The sequence below is a fragment of the Mirounga leonina genome, unplaced genomic scaffold, assembly GCF_011800145.1.
Source record: "Mirounga leonina isolate KUSES-001 unplaced genomic scaffold, KU_Mleo_1.0 Mir_173, whole genome shotgun sequence".
NCBI classification, from domain to species: domain Eukaryota; kingdom Metazoa; phylum Chordata; class Mammalia; order Carnivora; family Phocidae; genus Mirounga; species Mirounga leonina.
Window position 1 is genome coordinate 76,583,034 of NW_023270447.1, and position 26,585 is coordinate 76,609,618.

Consider the following 26,585-nt stretch of genomic DNA (forward strand, 5'->3'; position numbering starts at 1 on the left):
AGAGGATGTAAAATTCTTCCCTTGCTAGTCAGCGATCTAATAAAAGCCAGGGCATAAGTTGGACGAGACAGGAAATCATACGGCGGTCTCTCAGATTTCTAATGTTTAAAACTCTGGTTAGCAATAACTGTAAATTTTAGCGTAGGGGTTAAAACGTCTGCTTCCTGTCTTGGAGGGGGAGGTAGGGGAAAACCGGTGCAAGGCAGAAAAGGGCGGGAAAATAAAGCACTAAAGAAAGAAAGAGCGGGCTTGGGGGAGGGGGAAGAGGCCGCGCAAGAAGCCAATGAATGAGACCGAGGCTGCGGCACGTAGCCCAGCAGCCCGCCTGCGCAGGCGCACGCCCTGTAATCTCGCGGGAAATAACCGTTGCCGGTCCCGGCGTTGAGCCCAGGTAGGAGGGGGGTGGAGGCGGGAGTGAAGTCTCGCGAGAAGAGGCGGTTTCGTAGCGGAGCCCTCTGGCTGAGTGTCTGAGGATCCGCCGCCGGATCCACGGACGGTTTCTGAGCCCGTTAGTACCCCTGCCGAGACTCACGTCGCCGTCATGTCCCGCTACCTGCGCCCCCCCAACACATCTCTGTTCGTAAGGAACGTGGCCGACGATACCAGGTGTGTACAGAGGAGGGACTCCAGGCCTACCCGGGGAGGCCGCAAGCGCTTGGGGAGGACCCGTGTGGCGGCGGCGGCGGCGGCGCGCTGGGCCGGGGGAGGGGAAGGCGAAGATGGCGGGTCCCGCGCGGGCTTTCGGGCCCCAGCTAGGCCGCGCCGCCGGCTCAACCGCCGCGTGGGAGCGAGGGCGGCTCCCCTGGTCCTTCCGCGGGGGAACGCGGGCCGCGTGGCGGGGTTTCGGCCCCCCTCCCCCGCCGCACTTCGGAGCCCCTTCCTCCCCGCTTCCTCTCGGCAAGTCCAGCCCCCGCCGCGGCCGAACATCCGCTCCCCATTGATTTGAAGTTCACGTTCTTTGGGGTACACGCCCCCTCGGCCCCGAGATTTTTTTTGGTTTTGGTAGTTAAAAAATTGGGAAATAACGGGATCGGGGGAGGGGCATGTATGGCAAAACATTCGCAACCCTTTTTTTGTCGTGTTATAGTTCTGATTTTTAAAATGTTGGGAGATGTTTGGGGCGCCTGCGTGGCTCAGTCGTTAAGCGTCTGCCTTCTGCTCAGGTCATGATCCCAGGATCCTGGGATCGGGCTCCCTGCCCCGCGGGAAGCCTGCTTCTCCCTCTCCCATTCCCCCTGATTGTGTTCCCTCTCTCGCTGTGTCTCTGTCAAATAAATAATAATAAAAATAAAATGTTGGAGATGTTTGGAGAGAGGGAATGTCGAAAATTGAAAGATAAAATTATTCCAGTTAGACGGTGCGAACTAGTTCTTCCCATTTCCCGGAAATAACTGGTAACCCTTTCAGAAGTGAGGTTTAGGAATTCTCTACCATTTGGATGTTGATAAGCTAAATTGATTAATCCAGACCTGCCTTTGTTCTCACCAATTGCCTTAATTGCTTGTAGTTGCCGTCAGAATTTTTTGGAAGAGATCGTATCACTAGGAGAGACGTTACGTTTCACAATCACTCTAACCCCCCAAAAGTCAAATTGTATTTTTGTAGCCTTGTGTTATTTACATTTTTCCGTCCTAACTATAAGTAGGAAAGTAAACATCTAGAAAATTTTTCCCTTGTCATTTTGACTTTTTATTATTTAAGGAGTTACATATATTTGTGACTTCTATTTTTCAAACCTTTATCTACCTCCTACTAAGTGTCAAACCCTGTCGCTAAAATTTTAGGATGAAAGTGCTAGGTATTTTTCAGAGTACTAATCTTGGTTTGATACTATAAAAGCAAAACATTAGTAATACTTATTCTATGGAACCTAATGATACCATGCCTTTTATGAAAAATTAAAGATGTGGTTAGAAACAATAGATAAATTTATGACCAAGTTTCCTTAGATGTCTTTTCCTGTTGTTAATGTAAAATAGTAATAGATTTTTATTACAAACTGCATTATCTCCCAGAAATCTTGGATCTTAGCATTCCTTTTTCAAAAAGATAGATTGCCGGCATATTTTTCGTATGTTCTTACAGTTGGCTCTTGATGTTGAGATTTAGAAAGCTTGTCTGTTTCAGGTCACCCGGGGATACACAGTCCCTTTCATTAATTGATAGATTTCAGAAAGATACCTATTTCTTACAAAGAAATTATTTTAAAAGAAGTGAACATAAAAATTGGGGGTCTTTTTATGATGTTTTAGGTCCGAAGATTTACGAAGAGAATTTGGTCGTTATGGTCCTATAGTTGATGTGTATGTTCCACTTGATTTCTACACACGCCGTCCAAGAGGATTTGCTTATGTTCAATATCCTTTCTTCAGATGGCTGATTAGTGAGGGGTGTTGAAGTTTGAAATTCAAGTTTATGTAAGAGGTAACATCTAAAAAGTAGTTTACTTTTGTCCTCTAATAAATGTTTAATGTCTTCAAATTTTTGAAAATTAATTCTGACTCACACATTGCTCTTAACTATTTCTTAAAGTTAATCCAAAAATAGTAAAATATTTCAATTCCCATTCATGCTGCTGAAACTCAAATCAGTTGATTATAAAATGTGATTTAAATTTGAATACACTCTGGTTGCTACCACTTTTAATGTAAGTCAAATTAAAAGTTAATATGTTCTTGTGCTTAGCAATTAAAGTTTGGTATTGTCTGTTAATTTGAATCACTTGATCAAAAACAAATTGTATAACAATGAGGTAAACTTCTTTAATATTGTCCCCTAATTTGCTGTCCTCTGTTGTTACCTCAGAGAATGTAAAGCTGTACAGTTATGGCGACCCCAAAGAGAAAGCATGAAAGAACCTTTAGAGTAGAGTTCAACACTTAAGGCAAGTAGACAAGCCAAAGACCTCTTAAGGATCAGGCTTGAAGAGAAGGGAGAGTTTGGGAAAAGAAAAAATAAAGAAAAGCTGGAAGAAGGACAAGCCTAATGGGAGACAAAGCCTCGCTTTATCTACAAAAGGGGGAAAAGGTTGTTTTTCAAAGTTAAAGATAAAGCCATCTGTCATATTTGGCCAAGCATCTCATGACAAGTCCTTCTGACAAGCACTTAAAGAGTTAAAGGTCAAGATGAAGTTGAATGATGGCCAAGATTAAAGGAGTCATACCTGATGTATCCTACAGAATAACTATTTTCCTTTTTGTTTTTTTTTAATGTTTTGTAAGCAGTTAATTTTCAAAACTATTCTGGTTTGGTCTAGTGACAAAACCTGTAACTTAATTTATGTGGGCCTTTGATGTTGTGATTGTGGTCTTGTATAAATGCACTCTCTCTTAGCTTGTCAAGTTAAAGTGTACCAGGATATAATGTTGTTAAGCTTAAACTCAGCATATTTCTGTTTTGGACCAGATGGTCAGATCCCATAGATAGTAGGCAGTGCTCTTTGGAGTAGCATGAGGTTCTGGGGTCAAGCTGACTCCACAGAGCCTTGCTTAAAGTGGGGACAGGTGCTAGCACTGGGAACTACTTAGGAACAACTCTGGTGGTCTTGTAAGGTCAAATCCACTGGAGATACTACCTGTTTATAGATTTTAAAGTGGCTGTGGTGGGGGGGTGGCCACACACATATTCCAGACTTCTAAACTTAGCTCTGTGAAGCCTGCTGGTCCTGCACTGCTTTAGCACATACCATTAGTTTGCCCTGAGTGGATTGCAGAAGGCCTTATCCCTTGTATGGGTACCTAATCAGGATCTACGGGAAGTCATTTCCTGACCCAGAGTTTAAGGTGACATCTTCAGTGAGACAGCAAAGGTTTGGGCTGTTGGCGTCGGCCTAGGAAAAATTGTTACTGCTTAAATTCAGTGGGTCTCTTGAAACTTAGCAGGGGTCCTAGTGAGACTTAGGGAGAATGTTGAAAGCTGCTACTTCAGCAAAGCTAGTTATCAAGGACAGTTGGGGGAATTGGTTGCAAAGCTCTGTTACAGAGAGGATAAGAGCAATAGATGGCTTGGTTTAAAAAAAAAAAAAAAAACGATGCTTTCTGGCTTACAATGTTGACCTGATTTTACTGGTTTGGGGTGGCCTGGGAATCAAGATCAACAGTAGTTTGACTCAAGAGTATGTGATAGTTGGGCCAGAAGAGAGTCGTCATCTAAAGGCGATCTATACTTCTTATATATATATAGTCTTTCTATGGTCTTAAAATAGTTAAAAAGAAGTAGGTCTCAGGATTTTGCAAAGATCCCGAGTACAAACTTCTCCATAACTAGCATCTGAGTGATATTTGACCCTGTTCCCAATTAGCCTTCTCTTGACATGTATAGAACTTTGCCATGGTTCATCCAGCCCAGGATTCTGTTTTTGAGGGTAGATCCAGAGAATGAGTTAATCTCAATAGTTTTTATACCTTTTAGTTTTAATCCTCTAAAAAGTAAATTATATTTTGCCTCTTGGCATAGTAAGTAGTATACCCATTAAGTGAACTTTTTCTTTAATATTTTAGAGCCCAACTACATTACCCTTGAGGGGTATTCAGTTTATAGCACTCAAGGTTCTAAACTCCCTATCAGCCTTGGCCTTTTCATGTTGAAAGCCCCATGATTTAGGACTTGGGGAAACCTGTCTTTCATTAACATACACATAATAGCTTCAGGAAGAGAGAGCTAGGAGCTTGCTGTGGTCCCTCATTCCTTTCAAAACAAAAAATAGGAAATCTGGTGAGGCAGACCTTTTAATATCTGGAATAAACAGTAGTATCAGTCTTAAATGGAGTGTGTCTCTTCAGGGGTGTTGTTTAATCAGCTCAAGATCGGCACTCTTGTCTCTCAAATTTGAGAAATATAAATGGACAAGTTAGAAGAGTGATTTTTAGGATAGAATGAAAATCTACACCCAGACTTAACCCAGTCCCCTTTCCAAAACTTTTATGTCAAACACTGCTCTGAATATTTGCTTGGCTTCCATCAGAATGGTGGATTTAGGAAAGGAGCTAAATTTGGGCAGAGTAACTTTGTAAAGCCAAGAGTTCTCATAGTATTACACTGACCGTGAAGGAAGAGGGCAGGCAAGGCAACAGCCTCTCCAATCAAAAACCAGTACCAGCAGTTCCTTTGTCAGGTTTATAAATGTTATCTTGAAATTCTCAAGTTGGAAACGAGTCCCAGACCCACTTCTTTGCAGGGAGCTGAATGTTTAGTATTAGGATAGGGCTTTCCAGTCCAGGAATATTTAGAAATGGTCTGTTATTTCTTGACCGCATGCTTTTATAGTCTGTGCATGGGTGTAATACGCTTTTGGTATAGTGATATCTTCAGTATTTATTGCTTGATTCTATCTTGATATCCTCAAGTGGATAGCATACCAGTCTTCCCCGTATGGTAAAAGGAAGACAACTACATAAAATAAAAGTGTTAGATATATCGGAGAAAAACAGCAAAATAAATTTGAAGTTAATGCTTTATCTCTTGTAAGGTAAGGTATATTCTGCTTGCTTACACAAGAACTATTGGCATTTTCTTTTTTTCCTTTGAAACAAAAATATGAGAAACAGTTTTGGTTTTATTTTAAGAAATTTTTGTTTTAGTATACAACATAGAACTGACATGTTTTTCTTTTTTGTTTTGTAAAACTTAAAACTCAGGAAAATTTTTTGATAGGATTACTTGGTAGTTCAGCTATAACAGATCTTATTTTAATAACTTTATAATATGTAATCACATGTGTTTTCAAATGTATGCTAAGGAAATCACAAGTGATTTAATGCTGTGAAGTGTCTATAGCTGAATCAACCAACCTAAGTAAGTGAGGTCTGGATGATTTTCTAGAATAATACTGAGAGACTGAATTGTTCCAGACTTACCAACTGAATGTTCATTCATTATCAAAGTATGCAAAACTTCCCAAGCCCCTTAACATTTAGCACATTTGAGGATGTCCGTGATGCCGAAGACGCTTTACATAATTTGGACAGAAAATGGATTTGTGGACGCCAAATTGAAATACAGTTTGCACAGGGGGATCGGAAGAGTAAGTACCCTTATGCTTAATATATGTATATGTATGTCATTTTTAAACAGTGCTTTGATACCTCTTTTTGGAAGTATTTGCAATTTGTCCAAAATCTAAAAAGAGTTTTTGAAAAGATAGAGTATCTCACATGCTTTGCAAAAACGTAGAACGTGAAGATTAGAATGCCTGAAATGTGTTGGACTTTTTAAGAAAGTGGTTCGATACTATCTGCTGTGACATGTTTAATATACTGGGGGTGAAATGAAAAGGGAAATAATTTGGAAAGTATGGGGGTCTTTTCAGCCATTTCTTTTCATACAGAGATCTTCAAGGTATAATTGGGTATTTGGATGCTTGGCTGTGGAAATGAACAGATAGAATTAAACTGAGAAGGATTATGGGTGAAACCTAGAATCGGTTTTATATTAGTCTGTGGTTTTTATTATGCAGGCAAGCACCAGGTGTTAGCCGCTAATGAGGCAGGAGTACAAGCTTTGGAGTCAGGTAGACCTGGGTTTGAATTTGGGCTCAACCATTTTGTTACCTTAGGCAAGATACTAAAAGATAGAGGTGAAAATAGCTGCTGAAGAGAGGAGGAGCATAGAGGTAGACACTAGCTACCAGTAATTCTCTGGCTCTTGGGTTGGGTGATGGGTTCTTGGATATTTGCTGTGGTATTTATATAAACACACACACTTCCAGTATCTGCTTCATAGAATCGAATGAGATAACAGGAATTGAGGACTGTCCAGGGATGCTGGTATGTCTAAGGCATCCAATAAGTGCTCTTTTCTACTTTTGTTGTGATCTCTCAGACCTGTATAACCATATATCACTGCATTTTGATACTAAAACATTGTTCGTAGGCTACCAGTGTTTTGTCATTGTTAATTGTGTTCCTAAAAAATGAAAACCAAGCAGAATAATTCCAAGTTAGCATATGGTTCATTCATATTTTAATTTGGAAATTTTAATGTAGTAAATTTTCTTAATGTTGAAGTAGTTGGCTTATTTTTGGACAACAACATTTTCACCGTCTGAAAAGGTCTCTGAAAAAAATATTTGGGAAGATAATTGAGAGTATCATTTTTAACATAAAACGGTATTCTCATAGACATCCTCAAAAACAAATACCTTTTCCAAGATTTAGTCACCTTGACACAATTTGGGGGTATAAGGGAAGAGAATACAGAAATTTTTCCTATAATTTGAAGACTTAAAATAATAGGTTTTAATGTTTCTAAATATTTCTGTTCTATGTATTTCATTAGCTCCAAATCAAATGAAAGCCAAGGAGGGGAGGAATGTATACAGCTCTTCACGCTATGATGATTATGACAGATACAGACGTTCTAGAAGCCGGAGTTATGAAAGAAGAAGATCAAGAAGCCGGTCCTTTGATTACAACTATAGAAGATCTTATAGTCCTAGAAAGTAAGTGTGATGTGTAGTACAGTAATCTGTCAGAAAAGATTTATGTTTGTTAGCTTTTAATTTTTTTAATCTTTTTGTACACTTTAATTACATACGTTGTATGCTTCATTGAAACTAAAAATACTTTAGTGCTTCATTTAAAAAGCATTATGGCTCACTTTTTTTAATTAGAAACTTTAGAAGACTGTAAATAGACATTTGTCACTGTTTGCTCTTTCTGATGTACTTTTTAGCAGTAGACCGGCTGGAAGACCACGGCGTAGCAGAAGCCATTCCGACAATGATAGGTAAATAATTTTGCTTTGAAAAAGACTTAAACGTTTTTCAATTTCAGAGTGAACTTTTGCTCTAAAAATAACAAATTTGATTAATATAGAATCTAATTTTTACTCTAATTGTATTTCTCCTCTGTTTTGAAAGATTCAAACACCGAAATCGATCTTTTTCAAGATCTAAATCCAATTCAAGATCACGGTCCAAGTCCCAGCCCAAGAAAGAAATGAAGGCTAAATCACGTTCTAGGTCTGCATCTCACACCAAAACTAGAGGCACCTCTAAAACAGATTCCAAAACACATTATAAGTCTGGCTCAAGATATGAAAAGGAATCAAGGAAAAAAGAACCACCTAGATCCAAATCTCAGTCAAGATCACAATCTAGGTCTAGGTCAAAATCTAGATCAAGGTCTTGGACTAGTCCTAAGTCCAGTGGCCACTGATAGTATAAACCTTGATATTTTTAGGCATGTATCATTCATTTACTCATAGTTTGGTTTACTTAAATTATCAGGAATACAATGTTGCAATGATGCTTAAAAAACACTTGTCAGTTTTCCCTGTACCAGGCAAATGGTTATAATTAAAATGATATGCTGTTGAGAAGCCACTCTTAAGAGTCCAGTTTGTTTAATGTTATGGGCAGCTACCAATTTGTGGTGTCTCTGTATATTTTTGTAAAGATTCTCATTTTTTATGCTTGAAGTATTGGTGAAAAGATGTTGGTTGACCATAATTTGCAACATTGTCTTATTAAAAATAAACTTTCATATCCATATTTGGTAGAACTGTTAACTAGAAATGTAGCTTGCTAATAAGATAGAATGATACAAAAGTGAAGTTGTAGCCACAGTACAACACTGACTGATCAGACACATTTAGGTTCAGGGTGGACCTTTTTGTCTTGTTAAGATGTCTAGGCCCGTGATAATAGTTAATTTATAACAGAGCGTGGAATAGTTCTTTTGTTAACCCCACTGTCTTGGGGAATGATGCCAACTGGGTTAAGTAGGATTTGGGGGAAGATTGAGTTTTTGACTGAAACATGGAGCCTTCACTGCTTTTTTCTGGTTTCTTTGAAGATTTGGAACATATAAACATCAGAAGATCTCACCTTAAAATTTGAGCAGGTCAATGATGGCAGAAATAATTTTAAGGGGGGAAAAAAATGCTCTCATGTAGTTACTCTCAACTTTAAGGAGCATTGTTGGTCATATTGCTTAGTTTTCTTACTGCTGTTAAAAAGCAGCAAGTAAATTGTTTCAAAGTAGATTTTGTTTATGCATATGCATAGTGTAAAAGAACTGAATTTTGATGCTTGTAGCACTCGGTCTGTGCATTTGTATCAAAATTTGCCTACCACTTTATGAAGGAGGCTTGTTCTTCACACCTCAGCTTATTTCACGTGAGGCAAGTTGAAAGAGAACACTCCCATTCTAGGTGATTCTGTGGTGCCATGAAATTTAAAATATTTTGGAAAAAGATTAATTAAGAGTCACATCTCTGAGTTTGATTATCAATGTATAGTACCTGGCAGTACCTAACTAAAAAAGAAAACAAGACCCTAACCATTTATAATTCCTAGCATTTCTCTGAGAGATCGTTTGGGGGGAGCAATAAAAGGGAAACGTCCAATCTCATTTCAGAATAAAAGCTAGCATCTTTAAAATTTTTAGATTGCTTGCTTGCAGGTATAAGTAAGAAATATTGTGGGGAAACGATTCCTTTTAGAGGATTACTTTTTTTCAATTTTGGTTTTAGTAGGCCTTGCCTGTAAAGAACAAAAAGATGGTTTTTAAATACTGTTTGTGGAATGTGTTTAAAGGATTGATTCTAGAACCTTTGTATATTTGATAGTATTTCTAACTTTCATTTCTTTACTGTTTGCAGTTAATGTTCATGTTCTGCTATGCAATCATTTATATGCACGTTTCTTTAATTTTTTAGATTTTCCTGGATGTATAGTTTAAACAACAAAAAGTCTATTTAAAACTGTAGCAGTAGTTTGCAGTTCTAGCAAAGAGGAAAGTTGTGGGGTTAAACTTTGTATTTTCTTTCTTATAGAAGCTTCTAAAAAGGTATTTTTATATGTTCTTTTTAACAAATATTGTGTACAACCTTTAAAACATCAATGTTTGGATCAAAACAAGACCCAGCTTATTTTCTGCTTGCTGTAAATTAAGCAAACATGCTATAATAAAAACAAAATGAAGGAAATAATGATTAACTGGAATTATTATAGTTTTGAATGAGATTCTAAAATAACAATGGAAACAATTCTTTGTAGATTTAGGAATATTTTTAATCAGTGTTGCACTAGGCACAACTAACTTTTCTTTGGAAGCGATAGAACTTGCCAGAAAGGTACATCTTTTATATACTACTTAAAAATTCCTTATGTAATGTCAGAGTTGTTTCATGATTGCTTATTAAGCCCCTTGGGTTAAATAACATAGAGATTATTGGTAGTATTAAGATAAGTATTAAAATGAAATTTGAGTCAGCTAATTGTAAATTTATATTTTCATTATTGGATGGACCAGTAATTCTGCTCTTCCTGTCCTAAACAAGATGCATTGGGCCTTATATTTATGGCTTGATTTAAAATACTTTTGCATTGAATGTCAGTGAGCAGTTAATACACTAAGTGATAACCACTTTGGGGAACTGGTTTAGGTATTTTATGGTTTGCATTCTAGCTACTTTATAATGACAACAATTATAGCTAATACTTCCTGAGTATTTATGATGTGCCAGACACAGTCCTAAAACTTGATGTGTTAACTCATTTACTTTTCACAAAACCCTAGGAGAAAGATACTTTGGTTTACCCGATATCACAGAAAAGGAAATTGAGATACAAAGAAAAGGCTATAAAAGGCAGATCTAAGTTTTGAGCCCAGGCCTGGTCCTTATTGATTTTTTTCTTTTAATGGACTATAATTTGAGGAAAGTAGATTGAGGAGATAGCCCATTGAAATTGTTCTCAGTCTTTGTGTAGAAACAGAAGGCCTGATGACTTCATTTTTATTTATGTCACTTAATATGACTCACCCTGTTTCCTTGAGAACTTTATAGGTTACTTCTAAAGTGACATACCCAACAGCTTCAAAAGAACTAAATGATAGTTGAACCCGTGATCGATAGGATCCTGCTCATACTTGATGAGGATCCTTATACAGTGCTTTAATTTTGGGCTGCATAGTTCACAATTACGGAGTATCTACTGTGTGTCTGGCACTGTTGTCAATATTAGAGTAGATCATATGAAGACTCAAGTGAGGACTGACACTTCACCTCTATTTTTACTTAAGATCTCTGCATTTTGTTTTGTTTTGTTTTGAAGCCAAGTAAGCAAGAAGAAAAATGACAGATAATGCTTCAGTGAGAAAGGAAAGGTGCTACATAGAGTATGAGCTGTTAAGTTTACAACCCGGGGAAAAGACCTGGGAACTATTGTACTATTTTCTTGAAAATTTGGCCCAGTAAGCTGCTACATCCAGTTCAACTAACAAAATCCTGTATACCACAGAGAAGAATAAAGAAAACCAAACTGACAAACATCCTTCTTTTATTTAAGACCAAACTGCAGCTGGAATACCCAGTACAGTTCTGCTTACTACACTTCAAGAAAGATCTGAGAAAGCGGAAAAAGAACCAAAGAAGGGCAGTTCAAGCGACCAAAGGGTGGGTGGAAGGTGCTGCAGTATGAATACTGTACGAATATTTTGACTCTGGTCTGAAAAGATAAAAGAATGTTATCGAAACTACATGGAATAATTGAAGTCCCTTCAAGTTTGAAAGTAAGCATTTTAGGACAAATAAAAGGAAATTCAACTTTGTACTTGTGGAAACTAATCCCTAAATCTGAATAGGTTTATATTGATTCATGGGTAACAGGTCCATAATAAATGAATGGAAACTAGGATGTCTGAATATCAAGGAAGACAGCCATAGTCTCTTACAGTGCCTCTGTTGGTCTGTCTCAAACGGAAGTGGGTGAGAAAAGGCATGGTCCAATATAAACTTTTTCTTGGTTGTCTCTTAAAGTCAGTTCCATTTTTGCTATTGGCAAATCTTGCCTTTGTTTATTCCAGTGCCAGTGTTTTTCTGCTTAATGATTTGCTTTGTTGGCATCTAAGTTTATTTACTTGTATGCCATGTGCAGTTTACATCTTCCTTATGTTCTCTTTCCCAGGTAAATTCCAGTTATAATACTTGACATCTAGCTAAGAGGGTCCATCTTGTCTCACCTCTGTCCTAAGTCAGTATATTCAGCAAACATTTATTTACTGAGCCCTTACTGTGGGCAAAAATTTTACTGGGTAATTGGGGAGAAAATTCACTTACTTAATGTCTACTGAGCACAATCTAGTGAATCATTACAGTATGGCCTCATTGTTTTGAGGTGTATTCGTAACTGTTTTACACCATTCATATCTTAATGTAATTATAAAACCCAGAATACTATCAAAGATAATTTTGTGATTATCTGCCATTTAAAAGTATCCAGTATTTCTGTTTGCATCCCATTAATACAAATAATGAAAAAATGTTTTAATCTGTAATAAACTGATTTATTGTGCAGTGACTGTAATATACTAGAGTTATATTAAATTGTTAACTCTGCCTCCTCAAACACATATTAGGAAATAATCCCCAAAATAAGTATTTAACTTTGCATTAGATATAAAGGAGACTCTGGGTGCTATAATTAGATTATTTTGAGGCAGACAGAGAGCTGTTATCCCAACTGATTTAGTATGTTCTGTAATTGAGAAAATGTTCACCAGATTATACTTTTTAGTGATTTACATGTACATTTTATAGGGGACATGTTCTGTGTATAGTGAATAAATAACTTTTATAGTATCACGAAAATGTTTTGGATTCCTTAGTTCCTTATTAGGATATGAAGTTTATCTATACGTTGACTCTTCCATCACTCACACTTGATTTTTGTCCTATTTCTGCCACATATTTTAAGCTTTTCGTGTAAAGTTATTCATCTAAAAGTACGGAAGTGTTTAAGCCTTTGTTAAAAATGTTGAAAATATTGCAGAATACACATAACTATGGGAGATACGAAATGGAGGCATTTTTACCCCCGTTTGATTAAAAAATTTTTTTCAAACCTGCCTAAGATCAACAGCAAATAAGTGGCAGATGCAGGTTAGAGTTCATGGTTTTTTTCATTTGGTGGTTCCTGTTTACTGTTTTGTGCCTTTTTTTTTTTAATCAAATGGGAAATTTTTTATAACAAAAGTAATATAATGGACTATAGAGTTCACGACGAAGGAAGATTTAATAGATTTATGAAAAATTTAATACCAAAAATTATTTTGTTTGTAATCTTTCTGGATGAAAAAGAGGATAAATAGAACACGAGATCTCACAGCTATTGTGACTCAGGCTCTCCATCCTGGCTTTCCAAATTTCAATCTCCTTGTATTGCTTTTTGGCCATATGGTTTACAAAATCCTGAGATACTTTGAAAAAGGGAGGCTATGATTTAAGACAGTGCAGTGAAAGCTGAGGAATAATCTTAACCGCATTTCTGCCAGAAGGTCAGAGCTTTTTAGGAGTAAACGTTTCCATTGATAAATGAAGTAAGCAGCCTATTTTCATTCAACTATTGACATCTGTAAGATGGAAGTAGTTGCTATAGAAAAGTTTCCTTCTCTTGGGTTTTTTTCCTCTGCCCCTCTCCTCCAACAGTGTTGGTTATGTTTATTGCATTCTGTTTCTATGTATCCCTAACACTTGTTTCACCCTATTGAAGTCGGGACTCTTATTTGGAATAAAAAGCAAGGCATGTAAAAATTCCTTTCATTGATAACTGACAGAGTAGTTTGTAAAGAAGTGAAAAAAAGGCCTTTGTGTCTAGTTTTTTGTAGATCCCACCTCTTTGAATGCTAGAGTGAAATAAACTTGGTCTAGGAGCCAAAAAATTTGTTTTTTTTTTTGTTTTGTTTTTCTTCCCTTAGTTTAGCTCTGCCTTCCATGTTTGTGGCTGGGTAGGCTTTCCTCATTTGTGTTAAGAGGCTTTTGAGATGTACTCTCCCTCCTGTTTTACAGTGAATTGCCAATGAGAATGCAATTAAAGAAACTAGAAAACCAAAACCCTTCAGTTTTTTTTCCACCTTGTGCTTGCTGTTGGGAAGAACAGAACTTAACCAGAAATTAAATCTAGGATAGGTCATGGACCCAGATTCCATCATACTATACACTGCCATCAGAAAGATAATGACAAATTAAAATTCTAACACTGAAGACTCACGCTTTGACTTCACCTTAGGTTCTCTAATAACTTTGGTTCTCACAAGTACAATAGTTTGGGAAATTCCTGTAGGCTAACCAAAACTATTAGTACCTCTCCAAGGAATGAGATGTTGATCTGATGGTTGACCTTTTCTTTAGGGTATCCCTAGGTATTGAAAACTTTATGGTTAGTTAGCTTTTTGTACTCCCATCCTCAAGTCTGAACACTTTTATCACTTGAGTCAATCCCAAACCAAAAACCTAATATATATTGTGTCAGTCCAAAACTAACACACATGGGCTGCAAACTTAAATCCAGTGAAATTCCAGTGCAGTTACAGAAAAGAATTTAACAGTCCTTGGCACTGTTCATAGACCTTACACTGGGAATAGGACAGGGAAAAGACTCAAATTTTGGTTTCCTCCAAATTATTTCCTATGGTTTGCATGATAATGTAATGGCCTTACCTTGGGGTTCACCACCTATTGAACAAGTTGGAACGTCTTAGCAGGTGTGGTTCTTGTTACACGTTTTTTCCCCCCAAAGCCCCCTGGTGGAAATTATGCTTTTATATATAACATACAAACATCAATCAAGGGTTCTTGTCAATTTGAGGAATTCTTTTGTTTTCTATAAACCTCAGTCACCTTAGAATGTAGAAAAAGGGAGGAGAGGCAGGTAATTAAACCTGCTTTATTTGACTTGATAATGAATCAGAAGCTTAGTTTCCAAAGTATTCTGTGGCCTTTTACTGTTAAACCTGCTGGGGGTGGGGGGGATCATGATAGAATGTCTCTTATCAGGCACATTGGTTGCCTCGTAAAAACCAACAGTCCTTCCATTTTTTCAGTTGGGTTAAGTATGCGCATTCTAAGAATAAGATAGTCATAAGTTTTTTATAAAATACAAATAAGCCACTGGGGGGGAAGAAGCAATTTTATTTTAATTTCATGCTTGAAATTCACATGTGTACATTAAGTACTATGTAAACTTGAATTTAGGATAGCATTATTTGACTTGAGCAATATTATTACCTCATCTAAGTTTACTTGGAGAAATACAACTTGGCCATTCGGCTTTAAAATGTCAAAAAGCTGCCAAATTAGAATAGGGCACTTATAATCAGAAACTTTAAATTGACTCGCCCACACACATTTGCAATTTACTGTTGGGTTAGCTGTTATACTTAGGTAAAACATGGTATCAACAAGGTATTATGCAAGAAATTACATCTTTTGCATAAACGGTCCCCTGGGTTGCACTTTGACTAGTAACAAAAAATATATATACTGACGTACACTATATTCGTTATAGATTACAAAAGTTATTGAAAGCCAAAATGAATCTTTAAGGTTGGAGGGACCCTTTAATAGTTAATCTTTGGGCTTAAGGAAGAAAAATTAAAACAGTCCCATACTGCATTTCACATCTCTTAAAAATAGGAAGTGTTTTAGCAGCTTAAAACCTTTACAGTTATATAAACTTATTACACTAGGATTTACTTTGAAATATAGTTTACAACCAGATCAATTATACATACACTGGCACTTTAGCACAAGGGCAAACTTTAAAAACAAATTATTTTGGACCTTTAAAATCAGGCCATAGTATAAAAGAGTCCATGGTCTTACATTCAGCAAATTCATACTAAAATATTCTATTTTTGTAGGATAAATGCCAACAAAACTTTACATATGCTACAAGTTTATTACATATATTTACATGGCTCTTTCCTAGGTACTTAAAACTTTCACATTATATAGCTCCCCACTTTTAAGCAAGCTTTGCGGGGAATGATTTGAGACCAGATCACTGTCAGAATAGCTTATGCAGTGCTGTAATACAAAAATGTATTTTGAAAGCTACTCAGTGACCACCAAATACTGTCTCTGTAAAAAATGGTTTTGGTGCTTTAGTTGGCGGATACCCACTGCATGAAAGAAAACGGCCATTGGGGTATGTGGTCTCCTTCTAAATGAGATAGCCCCTCGTGCCCTTTCCACATTCACCAGCACACAGTTTACTAAAATGCAACCGTTCTCTAAGAAAAATTCACATTTTCTTTTTGGCAGTGCATCAGGTTGTTGGCATTATTACTGGTTTGGGTGGTTCTAGGGCTTTAAACTGTCAAATATTCAACTACTTTTCAATCCCTGTATGTCTTTTAACTGGATGCTTATAATCAGATTGACTAGCTTTCAACAAGTAAATCTGATCCATGAATGATATTCTTAAATTAGTACTTTTGCCCAACAAATAGGAAAAGCTGATTACCATTCCCCAAATCTAAACTTGACAGGTTTCATTTAAGAGTTACTCCATTGAGAACACAATATCAAGTACAATTACCAATAATTTAGTTAATTTTAAGTTGCACTGATACTATCATTACAACACAGTGCACACAACATGTAAAACAGGTAAAGATGAAGTCTATATTTTCTACATTAATTAGCAGTTTTACAGATTAATACCCTAGTGAATTTGGTCTGGAACAATGGACAACTACCCTTAAATATAACTAAATTTAAACATTAGTATTTTATCTTATTTTATACCTGTACTTTAAGTAAGGTTTTAAGTTGAAATGTCATTATTTCCTTATCAGAAGGATTAAAGGAAACTGGAACCCAGTGGCTTGGTGGTTTAGGAAGAACACTTGGTGATGGTGGCTCACTAAACTTGGCTCCAGCGTAGTTCTGATTAGTTTGAGACTTAAAAAGTAAGCTAGGACTTGATAAGCTAGAGTTCCAGTTTTGACTATTTGAAAAATTTTTGTTCTTCCCCCCATTTTGCATGGCCTGCCGTGCAGCTGCTGATGAGGTATAAGTATGTCCTCTTTCTTTTTTCTTATGAACAATCTTCATTTGGGAATTCTGATCCTTGGTCTTCTGTCTGTTAAGCTGTTGCTGGTTCTTACTAACGTTTCTTGATTGAGGGGCTGGAATGTTATACCTCTCTCCGCCACCCATCTTCAGCTTCTTTGTCACCTATAAGTAAGTGGAAGTGAAATACTGAGGACAAATCCAGTAAGAAAAGTTCAAAACTTTAAGAGAAGGTTCTGCAGCCCCAACTTGTAACTCCAGAATCGTTTTTGAAAAGACTCAAAACTGCTATTCAACTGCTTTAACTTCACTGTACGTTCACAATTCTATGCACAACCTTTATTACCTTCTTTAAAACGCTTATCTGCAAATTTGAATAATCACCTTAAAAATAAAAACAATTAGTTTAGGATGTTTGCCCCATAACATGAATTTTATACCTTTCAGTCTGCTTTTCGGATTGCAGGATTTCCACTACCTGTCCCCTTCCTTGCTGCCAAGCCCAGGATAATAGATGTTGCTTTCTGCCGGATCCTTTCCTTTGTCTCAAAACAGAAGTTTTCATGGGCCGATCTGCTGAGTTCAGCCTAGGAGCTGAGGCCAACATCTGAGTCTCCTCAGCACACAAGTTTGAGAGAAGTCCTAGCTAGAAAAGTGAAGATTATTTCATTACTTCAATTAAAATAAAATTTAAAAAAAACGGGGAAAAGCGATCATTTATATATATTTACTACAGAAATAGTTTAGAATGGCTACTTCCTGAACGAAGACAGAAAATAATCTTGTAACTGTCATCATTTAAGAACTCTTCTCAGCCTTGCGATCCGGGAGCTGGGGAACTGGGGGACGGGGGTTTGCAAGTGCCACAACGAGTTACCTTTTTCCCGGGGGAGGTTTTCAGAATTTCACGCAGATTTTGTCCCCAAAATGTTCAAACCAGGGAAGCACAGCTTTCACAGCCATGCCAAGAGACACTTAAAATGAGTTTCCTAAGGAGACCACGTTTTAAAAATCTTACTCGAATTTTCCAAACTTGCGACACATTACATATCCTTTTTCAAAAAGCCTCCTCTCCCAACACGTCTACGTCATGAAAAGTGTCTCCTTTAGTTACTCTCGACTCCTCCGCATCTTAAAAGTTTTCACAGGCCATAACCTAAGCCGATTTTCCATCTAAAATATACCCAAAAATGCCTCCTTTGAGAGAGGATTAAACATTCCAGGTTTCATTTACTATCCCAAGAAATCGGTTTACCAAACAAATAAGCCGCCTTCTTTTCGGAAGGGTAAGGGCCTTGCAGACTTGTTTTAACAGCCCTGGAGTCCTCCACCGCGCGAGCCCAGAAAGTTCGGGGCTTCCGACGCGGCCTGGCTTCCGAGCGGCTCACCGTTCTCGAGCCCGGCCCGGGGCCCGGGGCCCGGGTGCCCCCCGGCCGCCCACGCCCGACCCGGTTTCCGGATCTCGCCTCCCCTCGCCTCCTTCCAACAATGGGGAGCGCGGCCGCCAATATGGCCGCACCCGCGGCGCCGCCGCCACTCACCGACTTCAAGCTCGGGCGGCGGCGGCGGCGGCGGCGGCGGCTCCTGCTCGGCGTCGAAGCCCCCCTCCCCTTCCAGGGAGAGACGAGGCACGGAACGAACAAAGCCCACGGACACCGATGAGCTAGCTGCTGACCACCTCGGCGTCCCGACCCGACCTCCTCCTTCCGCCTCTACCGACAAAATGGAGGTGGCGACGAGGGCCGAAGCAGGGCCGGGAGGCACGGCGGCCAATCAACACACGCCGACGCGCCGCCCAGCCAATGATACGCGCGCCACCGCCTGTTGCTGGGGCCGGCCGGGGCGAGGGAGGCGAGCTTGTGGCCTAGGGTTTGAAATCCTCCCCCGAGAGGAGCATGTCGGGAACAACTGCTGCGGCGCTGGCGGCCGCCCGCCGGTCCGCGGACGCGCCCGCCCCGGGGCTCCCGGCCCCGCAGGGTGCGGCGGCGCCCGCGACCCCCGGGGCCCGCCTGGCCCGCGCGCGCTCGGCGCCCCGGAAGGGGCGTCAGCCGCCCTCCCGGCCCCAGCTCTAGCCCGGGCGCCCGGCGCGCGGGCCCTGCGGCCCTAAGAGCCCGACTGGTCCCCAGCCCCCCGGGGGCATTACCGAAGCAGCCTTGGTTCCCCAAGTGGGTTCGCTGGGCCGCGTGACCAGTTTTTACAGCCAGAAGATCCTCAACAAAGTTGCCTCCCGAGGCCTGGCCCCTGCGCACTTTGCTCCTGGCGCCCCGCTCATTCTCCTCGGTCGCGAGAACTTCTTTGCTGCCCCCAAAGCTTGCGGTTCCCCCGCGGTTCCCTCTTGAGTCCCCGACCCCCGCCAGAAACTTTCCGAAGTGGCCTCTCCTGTGAAGGCGTTTCCCACACATGCGCGGATCAAGCCAGTCAGTTCCCCCTTTGTGTCCCCACTGGTCCTTAACTTCAGTTAGAGCCCGTCGTCGTCCCGCCTGATGACTGCTGGTGTCCGTATCTGTCACCACCCCCCGCATCACCACACTCTCGAGGGGCGAGGCCGGGTTTTATTTTTCTGAACACAGTATGCCGTACATTGTCAAGTGCGCAAGAAAAGTTTGTTGAGAGAACGGGGGCTCCCTTACTCCCCTTTCTGCCCAGTTCTAAGTGGAAAGGGGGAGTAAAAGCGATAGTTCCGTTGATTATGCCAGCGAGGTGCAGGGAAGAGGGAAAGGGCAACTTTTTTTTTTTAATTTTATTATGTTATGTTAATGACCATATAATACATTGTTGGTTTTTCATGTGATCCACGATCCATTGTTTTCGTATAACACCCAGTGCTCCATGCAGTACGTGCCCTCCTTAATACCCATCACCGGGCTAACCCATCCCCCCTCCCCCCTCCCCTCTAAAACCCTGTTTGTTTCTCAGAGTCCATAGTCTCTCATGGTTCATCTCTCTCCGATTTTCCCCCCTTCATTTTTCCCTTTCTTCTCCCAATGTCCTCCATGCTATTCCTTATGTCCCACAAATAAGTGAAACCATATAATTGACTCTCTCTCCTTATTTCACTTAGCATAATCTCCTCCAGTCCCATCCATGTTGATGTAAAAGTTGGGTATTCATCCTTTCTGATGCCTGAGTAATATTCCATTGTATATATGGACCACATCTTCTTTATCCATTCATCTGTTGAAGGGCATCTCGGCTCTTTCCACAGTTTGGCTATTGCGGACATTGCTGCTATGAACATTGGGGTGCATATGGCCCTTCTTTTCACTACATCTGTGTCTTTGGGGTAAATACCCTGGAGTGCAATTGCTAGGTCATAGGGTAGCTCTATTTTTAAATTTTTGAGGAACCTCCACACTGTTTTCCAAAGTGGCTGTACCAACTTGCATTCCCACCAACAGCGTAAGAGGGTTGGGGAAAGGGCAACTTCTTTGGGGTAAATGGATAAGCCGCCCAAAATGAGTGTTTTAAAAGAGACGCCAAATTCTATGAACATAGGAACATGTTCAGTGCAGGATTTATATATACTTTTTATGGGTCCCACATAATTCGTTTTTTAATCTTCAGTTTTTTGCTACCATCATCCCCCACCCCTATGTCTTTCTAGCCACGGACCTTAAGTTTTCTTAAGAAATCTTCCTTAAGCTACTGCATTTTTAAAAGAGAAGTTTGTTAATCAAATTAATTTGGTAAAATATATAGAAGAGATATTTTTGAGCATGGGGCTTTCTGGTGCTAATCATATTGTAGTCAAATAAGATGTGTATAATAAGCAACTGCCAGCTTACTGAAAGTGTAATCTGTTTCCTAAAACTCAAGAAGCTGGCTTAGACATCTGGCCAGATAATAGCCAGGCTGTATTTAATGAGTTCAAGACTTTAACTTCAGAAAAGACCCTTACTATGACTTTTTTTTTTTTTTTTAAGATTTTACCTATTTATTTGACAGAAATAGAGAGAGCACAAGTAGGCAGAGCGGCAGGCAGAGGGAGAGGGAGTAGCAGACTCCCCCCTGAGCAGGGAGCTGACTCGGAACTCGATCCCAGGACACTGGGATCGTGACCCGAGCTAAAGGCAGACGCTTAACCGACTGAGCTACCCAGGTGCCCCGCTATGACATTTTTTTAAATATAAGGGCTTGTAAAGTGAACAGTCTGGTTTCAGTCTGAGCACTTTCTTTTTCTAATTCTTTTTTTAATAGCAAAGATTTATGAAATGCTAAGGGCTTATCACTGCATTTTACATATTCTATCTCATTGAATACTTACATGAAAGTGTATTTTATATTTCTAAATGTGTTCTTTTTTAATTTAAATTCAATTAGCCAACATATAGAACATCATTAGTTTCAGATGTAGAGTTCAGTTATTCATCAGTTGCATATAATATCCAGTGCTCATCACATGCCCTCCTGAATGCCCATCACCCAGTTACCGCATCCCCCCACCCACCTCCCCTCCAGCAACCCTCAGTTTGTTTCCTATAGTTAAGAGTCTCTCATGGTTTGTCTCCCTCTCTGATTTCTTCCCATTCAGTTTTGTCTCCCCTCCCCTATGATCCTCTGTGCTGTTTCTTATATTCCACATATGAGTGAAATCATATGAAATTGTCTTTCTCTGACTGACTTACTTCGCTCAGCATAATACCCTCCAGTTCCATCCAAATCAATGTAAATGGTAAGATTCTATCCTTTTTGATGGCTGAGTAATATTCCATAGTATATATATGCCACATCTTTTTTATCCATTTACCCATCGATGGAGATATGGGCTCTTTCCATATTTTGGCAATTGTGGACATTGCTGTTATAAACATCAGGGTGCAGGTGCCCCTTCGAATCACTATGTTTCTATCCTTTGGATAAATACCTAGTAGTGCAATTGCTGGGTTGTAGGATAGTTCTATTTTCAACTTTTTGAGGAACCTCCACAGTTTGCCAGAGTGGCTGTACAGCTTGCATTCCCACCAGCAGTGTAAGAGGGTTTCCCTTTCTCCGCATCCTCGCCAATACTTGTTTCCTGACTTGTTAATTTTAGCCATTCTGACCGGTGTGAGGTGGTATCTCACTGTGGTTTTGATTTGTATTTCCCAGATGATGAGTGATGTTGAGCATTTTTTTTCATGTGTCTGTTGGCCATTTGTGTGTCTTCTTTGGAGAAATGTCTGTTCGTGTCTTCTGCCCATTTTTGAACTAGATTATTTGTTTTTTGGGTGTTGAGTTTGACAAGTTCTTTTTAGATCTTGGGCACTAGCCCTTTATCTGATACGTCATTTGCAAATATCTTCTCCCATTCAGTAGGTCTAATTCTTTTTTATTTGTATCATCCAAATATCTTTCAAATTCATCCCCACCACACTCCCACTCCTTTCTCTCTACACCAATTTGATTGTGTTACTATTTATTTGTTTGTTTGTTTTAGAGGGGGGTGGAGGGGCAAAGGGAGAGGGAGAGAGAATTTTAAGCAGCCTCCACACCCAGTGTGAGCCCCACGCAGGGCTCGATTTCACAACCCTCAGATCATGACCTGAGCCAAAATCAGGAGGCTGACACTTAACCAACTGAGCCACCCAGGCACCCCTGTGTTACTTTAAAAAAAAAAAAAAAAAATTCATTGGCTCCAAATTGTATTACAGAATTCAGTCACCTGTTCTCTGACTCTTACCTGTGTAAGACACTTACAAACACACACAATGTTTTGGATAGTTTCTCTGCCTTCCCCTTCCCTGGGCTAACATTGCTTTTTGCTTATCTGCACAAATTACAGGGTAGGTGCTATTTTGATCTCTACTGTGCAGATGGAAAATGTGAGGCCCACAAAATTTAAAGCAGACAGCCACATGCTAAGACTCCAGAGCCCAGGCTCTGTGTCTCCTGCGGTATTTGTGTCTGAGTCGCCTCTGTCTGCCCGTGCCTGAAAGGCGCTCTGCCCATAGCAGACACTGAGTGGCTGTTGACGGACTGGCAGGGCTGCTAGGGCAGTATGAAGCCTCCGTTCCTGCCCGGTCAGAGTCAGGCTGCTCTCAGGAGAGCACTGTTAAAGCCTTTACCATGTCCCAGACTCCCAGCAACTTTTCAATATAGCTCCAGCCTCATCCTTCATTAATATTTACCAAGTGCTGGTAACAGCTCAGAACTGGAGAGCAGGAGCCAAAAACATACCCTCTTCAGGACATCTGATGCAGCCTCTGCCTATCCCCTGCCAGTCTTTAAAGTCGATGCCACCAACACACTCCAATTAGTGGTTCTCAGTTCAAATAGGAAAGTGGTGGTACAGAGAAACAGCGCTCAGGATGTAAATCAGCCACCAAAACTGGGAGCCAAATGCATAATAAATACGTGGGTGTTTAATACAAAACATTTATTTAACCAAGATTTATCTGGTGCCTTCTTTGAGGCAGGCACTCTGCCAAGCCCTGAGGATACAACAGTGAATGAGGCTCCATCCCAGCCGTAAAAGACTCAAAGGCTCTTCCCCTGACAATTTATCAGGGAAGAAACCTGGGTGTCTGGGAAGATTCATTTCCTCAGTTCTTCCCCTGAGAGTCAAGGACAGACAATGCCAATTGTAAACACAAAAATTGACCTGCTAACATTGCTACAGAGTTCAGGTTACAAACATTGAACCTGGGCTCCCGGGAATGGAGGGGAAAAGGAAAGGGATCTGCACACTCTGAAATCCTTTCCCAAGGAGGATACATTTTGAATTCCATACCAGTGGGAGCCAAAATCAACAGAATCTGTTACGTAACGTTTACCTACCTGATCTGTAAGTACAAGTGGGGCAAAAAGGTGTTTCAGAAAGTCTGGCTTTGCAGGATCGGCAAGTTGCAGGCTGATACTCGTATTTTAAACCCCACGAGTGGCCAGGCAGTGAGGCAATCATACAGGTTTGCCACACCTTCCAAGCACGTCTCTAGTCTGACCCACTGGCTTTTAGGCTGGATCATGCACCTCCCAGTTTGTCTAACTCAAAGCAAGCAAGTTCTTGGAACTTGCCAAGAAAGCAAAGTAGAACACCTGTCTGATGTTTTGATGTGCCTTAGGGCTTTAATCTTGTTGCCAGACTGGTATCAAAACACACACCCCTCCACACACCGTGAATGTGTTTCCTGGGGAAGCATCTGCCTCGCATTCCCCAGTTGCTCACCCATTCCCGAGCCATTGCAAATCAGTTCTCGGTCATTACAGCCAATTCGGTGTAATCACTAAATGGGGTACAGGAAGTCATGCTAAACTCCCACACTTCCTGTGACTCTGACCCAGGGCTCCTCAACCTCTGGGACCTTTACATGATTCTGATGCATGGACTCCCACCCCAGAATCAGAATCTTTGAGGATGGCTACTTGGGTGCTCCAGCTCCAGCTAAAGGGTGGCAGAATCTGCCATGGTGGCATAATAATCCTTATTTGGAACTAAAAGTACTTGAAAAACAACAGGTGCAGAAGGTCACTCTGACCTCCCCTCCCTTTTTCTTCCTGAAAACAAAAAAGAACATTTCCCATGTGAAAGATGTCCTCCTACACCAGGAGGAGAGAAATATTATTATCACCAGAGATGGGGACGGAGGCTGAGAGAATTCTGTACAAACAGACCTGGTCAAAATAACTCTTACCTTCCTTTAGATTCCCCATATATTTTAGTTACTTTCCCACAATTGTATCTCTTGTTCAACCTATTATAAAAGCATTTAGGCTTTGCCACATCTTTGGGTCCTCATGTCCTTATCACTTAAAATTTACATGAAATTAATCTGTGTGCTTTTCTCCTGTTTTTTTTTTTTTTCAAGATTTTATTTATTTATTTGAGACAGAGAGAATGAGAGAGAGAGAGCACATGAGAGGGGGGAGGATCAGAGGGAGAAGCAGACTCCCTGCCGAGCAGGGAGCCCGATGCGGGACTCGATCCAGGGACTCCAGGATCATGACCTGAGCCAAAAGCAGTTGCTTAACCAACTGAGCCACCCAGGCGCCCCTGCTTTTCTCCTGTTAATGTCTTCTGTCAATTTAATTCTCAGGCCAGAGACCCTAAGAAGAAGGTTTTGCTTCCCCTACACAGCTAATTCTGTCTCACTCTGGTTGAGAACTACTGCTCTTAAGTTTTTCTAAGAGGAATCCCCGATGTGGGAGTGTATGCATGAAGGGGACCCCCTTTATCCTCTGTAATCCTCAAAGGTGGTGATTATACCAAACAACCACAAAAAAAAAAAAAAAAATGAGCGCCCAGAGTTACTTTAGATCAGCTTTGTAAAGTGTTCATCACACAGGTGGGCTCCTGGGGTGTACGCTCAGTTTCCTTGCTAGTCTGTTCCAAGCTTTCCATTTCCTGGCCTGCTCCAAGGTCTGAGCTCTCAGTACTTCAGGCCAGCAGCTGTGTGAACAGAAAGATGGGTGGCAACCTTGAGAAGAACAACCCAAACAGGCTGAGGCTGGCAACCGGATTGATAAAGAAAGGAAATCTGGGACACCCAATACTCACTGAAAAAAAGTAGTGGAACATGGGAGCCATCTACTTCTATGTAAGACCGTGACTGTCCCTGTCTCCCAACTACTCACACCCATGGCACGAAGAAGAGGCACACTATCCTTAGGTTTCATGGAAGGCTCTAAAGTGAATCCAGTGAGATATGAAGCCACTCAAGCTCCCACCATGTTCTCTCAGCTTGACAGTCGTTGAATTCCTATAGACATTTTTCTCTTACGTTGCCTTCTTTTGCAGCATCTTGCATTTTTAACATATTCCACATCTACAATAGCAGAGTTTTTTCACATCCATTATCTCACTCAATCTTGGCATTCGCTCTCCGGGATAAGGCATTATTACCATTCTATAGGGGAAGAAACTGAGACTCAGAGAGACTTGTTCGGGGTCTGCAACAAATCTCTTCTATCTTAAACATTTTTATTGGAGTTTGTCTTGTTACATAAGTGACATGTATCAACTGCAGCAAATGCAGGTCAACAACAACCCCAACAACCAAAAACCACTCCACGTCTTACCTCCCAGAGATAACCACTGCTGAGGTTTTGAGGGAATGTCCTTCCAGTCTTTTTTCCATACTGAGAGGCAGTGTGAAGTGAGAAGAGCACAGACCCCGGAGCCTGCCCACAGGCTCAGCTCCGCAGCTCACTAGCATACGATATCGGCAGGCTTTCCAACCCTCTGCGTGGTAGTTTCTTCATCTGTAAAATGGGGATAATAACCGCACCTAACAGCGTAAGGACTAAACAAATCAACATCTTTGAAGTACTTAGAACAAGTACTTAGAAAGCCCTCAATTACTGAGCTTTGGGTTTTGTTTTGGGGTTTTTTGTTTGGTTTTTCTAAAAAATGGTAATGGTAAAGATGGTACATATTCTTTTGTTACCTGACTCTTATTTTTCATGTTTTAAACTCAATATATTGTGAGCCTGGTTCTGTATATATATGCCTACATACCTACATCACCAACCGTATTTTATGTTACGGCTTATCTGTCATTAATTTTACCATCCCTGACTGCTGTTTCCAATTCTTTGCTATTATATGCTGAGCTGAATATCCTTACAGATAAATCTCCCTTTTCTCAAAAAAAAAATTTCCCTTCAATAAATTCCTAGAGGTGAAACTACTATGGTAAATATATAGTTAAGACTTCTGACTTACCCCACCCCCACCCCCACCATCAGGTGTAAAAGTCAAATCTCAGGCCTCTGGCTCTACTGTTCTCCCTCCTGATTACTTGTAGCTGCTTCTCTAACATCGGCTTTGTCAGAGGAGTGGGTGAATTAACGTAGAAAAGAATTAGTCA

At 40.3% G+C, this 26,585-nt stretch overlaps 2 protein-coding genes across 8 annotated transcripts; one reads left to right on the forward strand and one right to left on the reverse strand.

Moving 5' to 3' along the window:
- The first annotated feature begins 429 nt into the window (after nt 1-429).
- Nucleotides 430-13,165, forward strand: SRSF10 (serine and arginine rich splicing factor 10). 5 transcript variants are annotated; one of them, XM_035019494.1, is made up of 6 exons: nt 430-606; nt 2,253-2,357; nt 5,919-6,022; nt 7,276-7,438; nt 7,672-7,725; nt 11,294-13,165. In XM_035019494.1, the coding sequence occupies exons 1-6, from the start codon at nt 542-544 to the stop codon at nt 11,352-11,354; spliced, it is 552 nt and encodes a 183-aa protein (XP_034875385.1). In that variant the 5' UTR covers nt 430-541; the 3' UTR covers nt 11,355-13,165. The 5 variants fall into 5 exon arrangements, with proteins under 5 accessions (XP_034875385.1, XP_034875386.1, XP_034875383.1 ...); XM_035019495.1 differs by having other exon boundaries at nt 7,675-7,725; XM_035019492.1 differs by having other exon boundaries at nt 7,859-12,851.
- Nucleotides 13,166-14,893: 1,728 nt separating this feature from the next.
- Nucleotides 14,894-19,289, reverse strand: PNRC2 (proline rich nuclear receptor coactivator 2). 3 transcript variants are annotated; one of them, XM_035019498.1, is made up of 3 exons: nt 18,944-19,289; nt 17,241-17,446; nt 14,894-16,965 (listed from the first exon to the last, which is right to left on the reverse strand). In XM_035019498.1, exon 3 carries the CDS (start codon nt 16,945-16,947, stop codon nt 16,528-16,530), a length of 420 nt encoding a protein of 139 aa, XP_034875389.1. In that variant the 5' UTR covers nt 16,948-16,965; nt 17,241-17,446; nt 18,944-19,289; the 3' UTR covers nt 14,894-16,527. The 3 variants fall into 3 exon arrangements, with proteins under 3 accessions (XP_034875389.1, XP_034875388.1, XP_034875390.1); XM_035019497.1 differs by lacking the exon at nt 18,944-19,289 and adding an exon at nt 18,342-18,556; XM_035019499.1 differs by lacking the exon at nt 18,944-19,289 and adding an exon at nt 18,056-18,293.
- Between the last annotated feature and the right edge of the window lie 7,296 nt (nt 19,290-26,585).

What these genes read in the sequence shown, in the direction of transcription:
- PNRC2 (XM_035019498.1), bottom strand. Translation starts at nt 16,947, where the DNA reads ATGGGTGGCGGAGAGAGGTATAACATTCCAGCCCCTCAATCAAGAAAC.
- SRSF10 (XM_035019492.1), top strand. Translation starts at nt 542, where the DNA reads ATGTCCCGCTACCTGCGCCCCCCCAACACATCTCTGTTCGTAAGGAAC. An exon ending in AGAGGATTTGCTTATGTTCA is followed by an intron (nt 2,358 to 5,918) that starts ATATCCTTTCTT and finishes AACATTTAGCAC; the next exon opens with ATTTGAGGATGTCCGTGATG. An exon ending in AGATCTTATAGTCCTAGAAA is followed by an intron (nt 7,439 to 7,671) that starts GTAAGTGTGATG and finishes TGTACTTTTTAG; the next exon opens with CAGTAGACCGGCTGGAAGAC.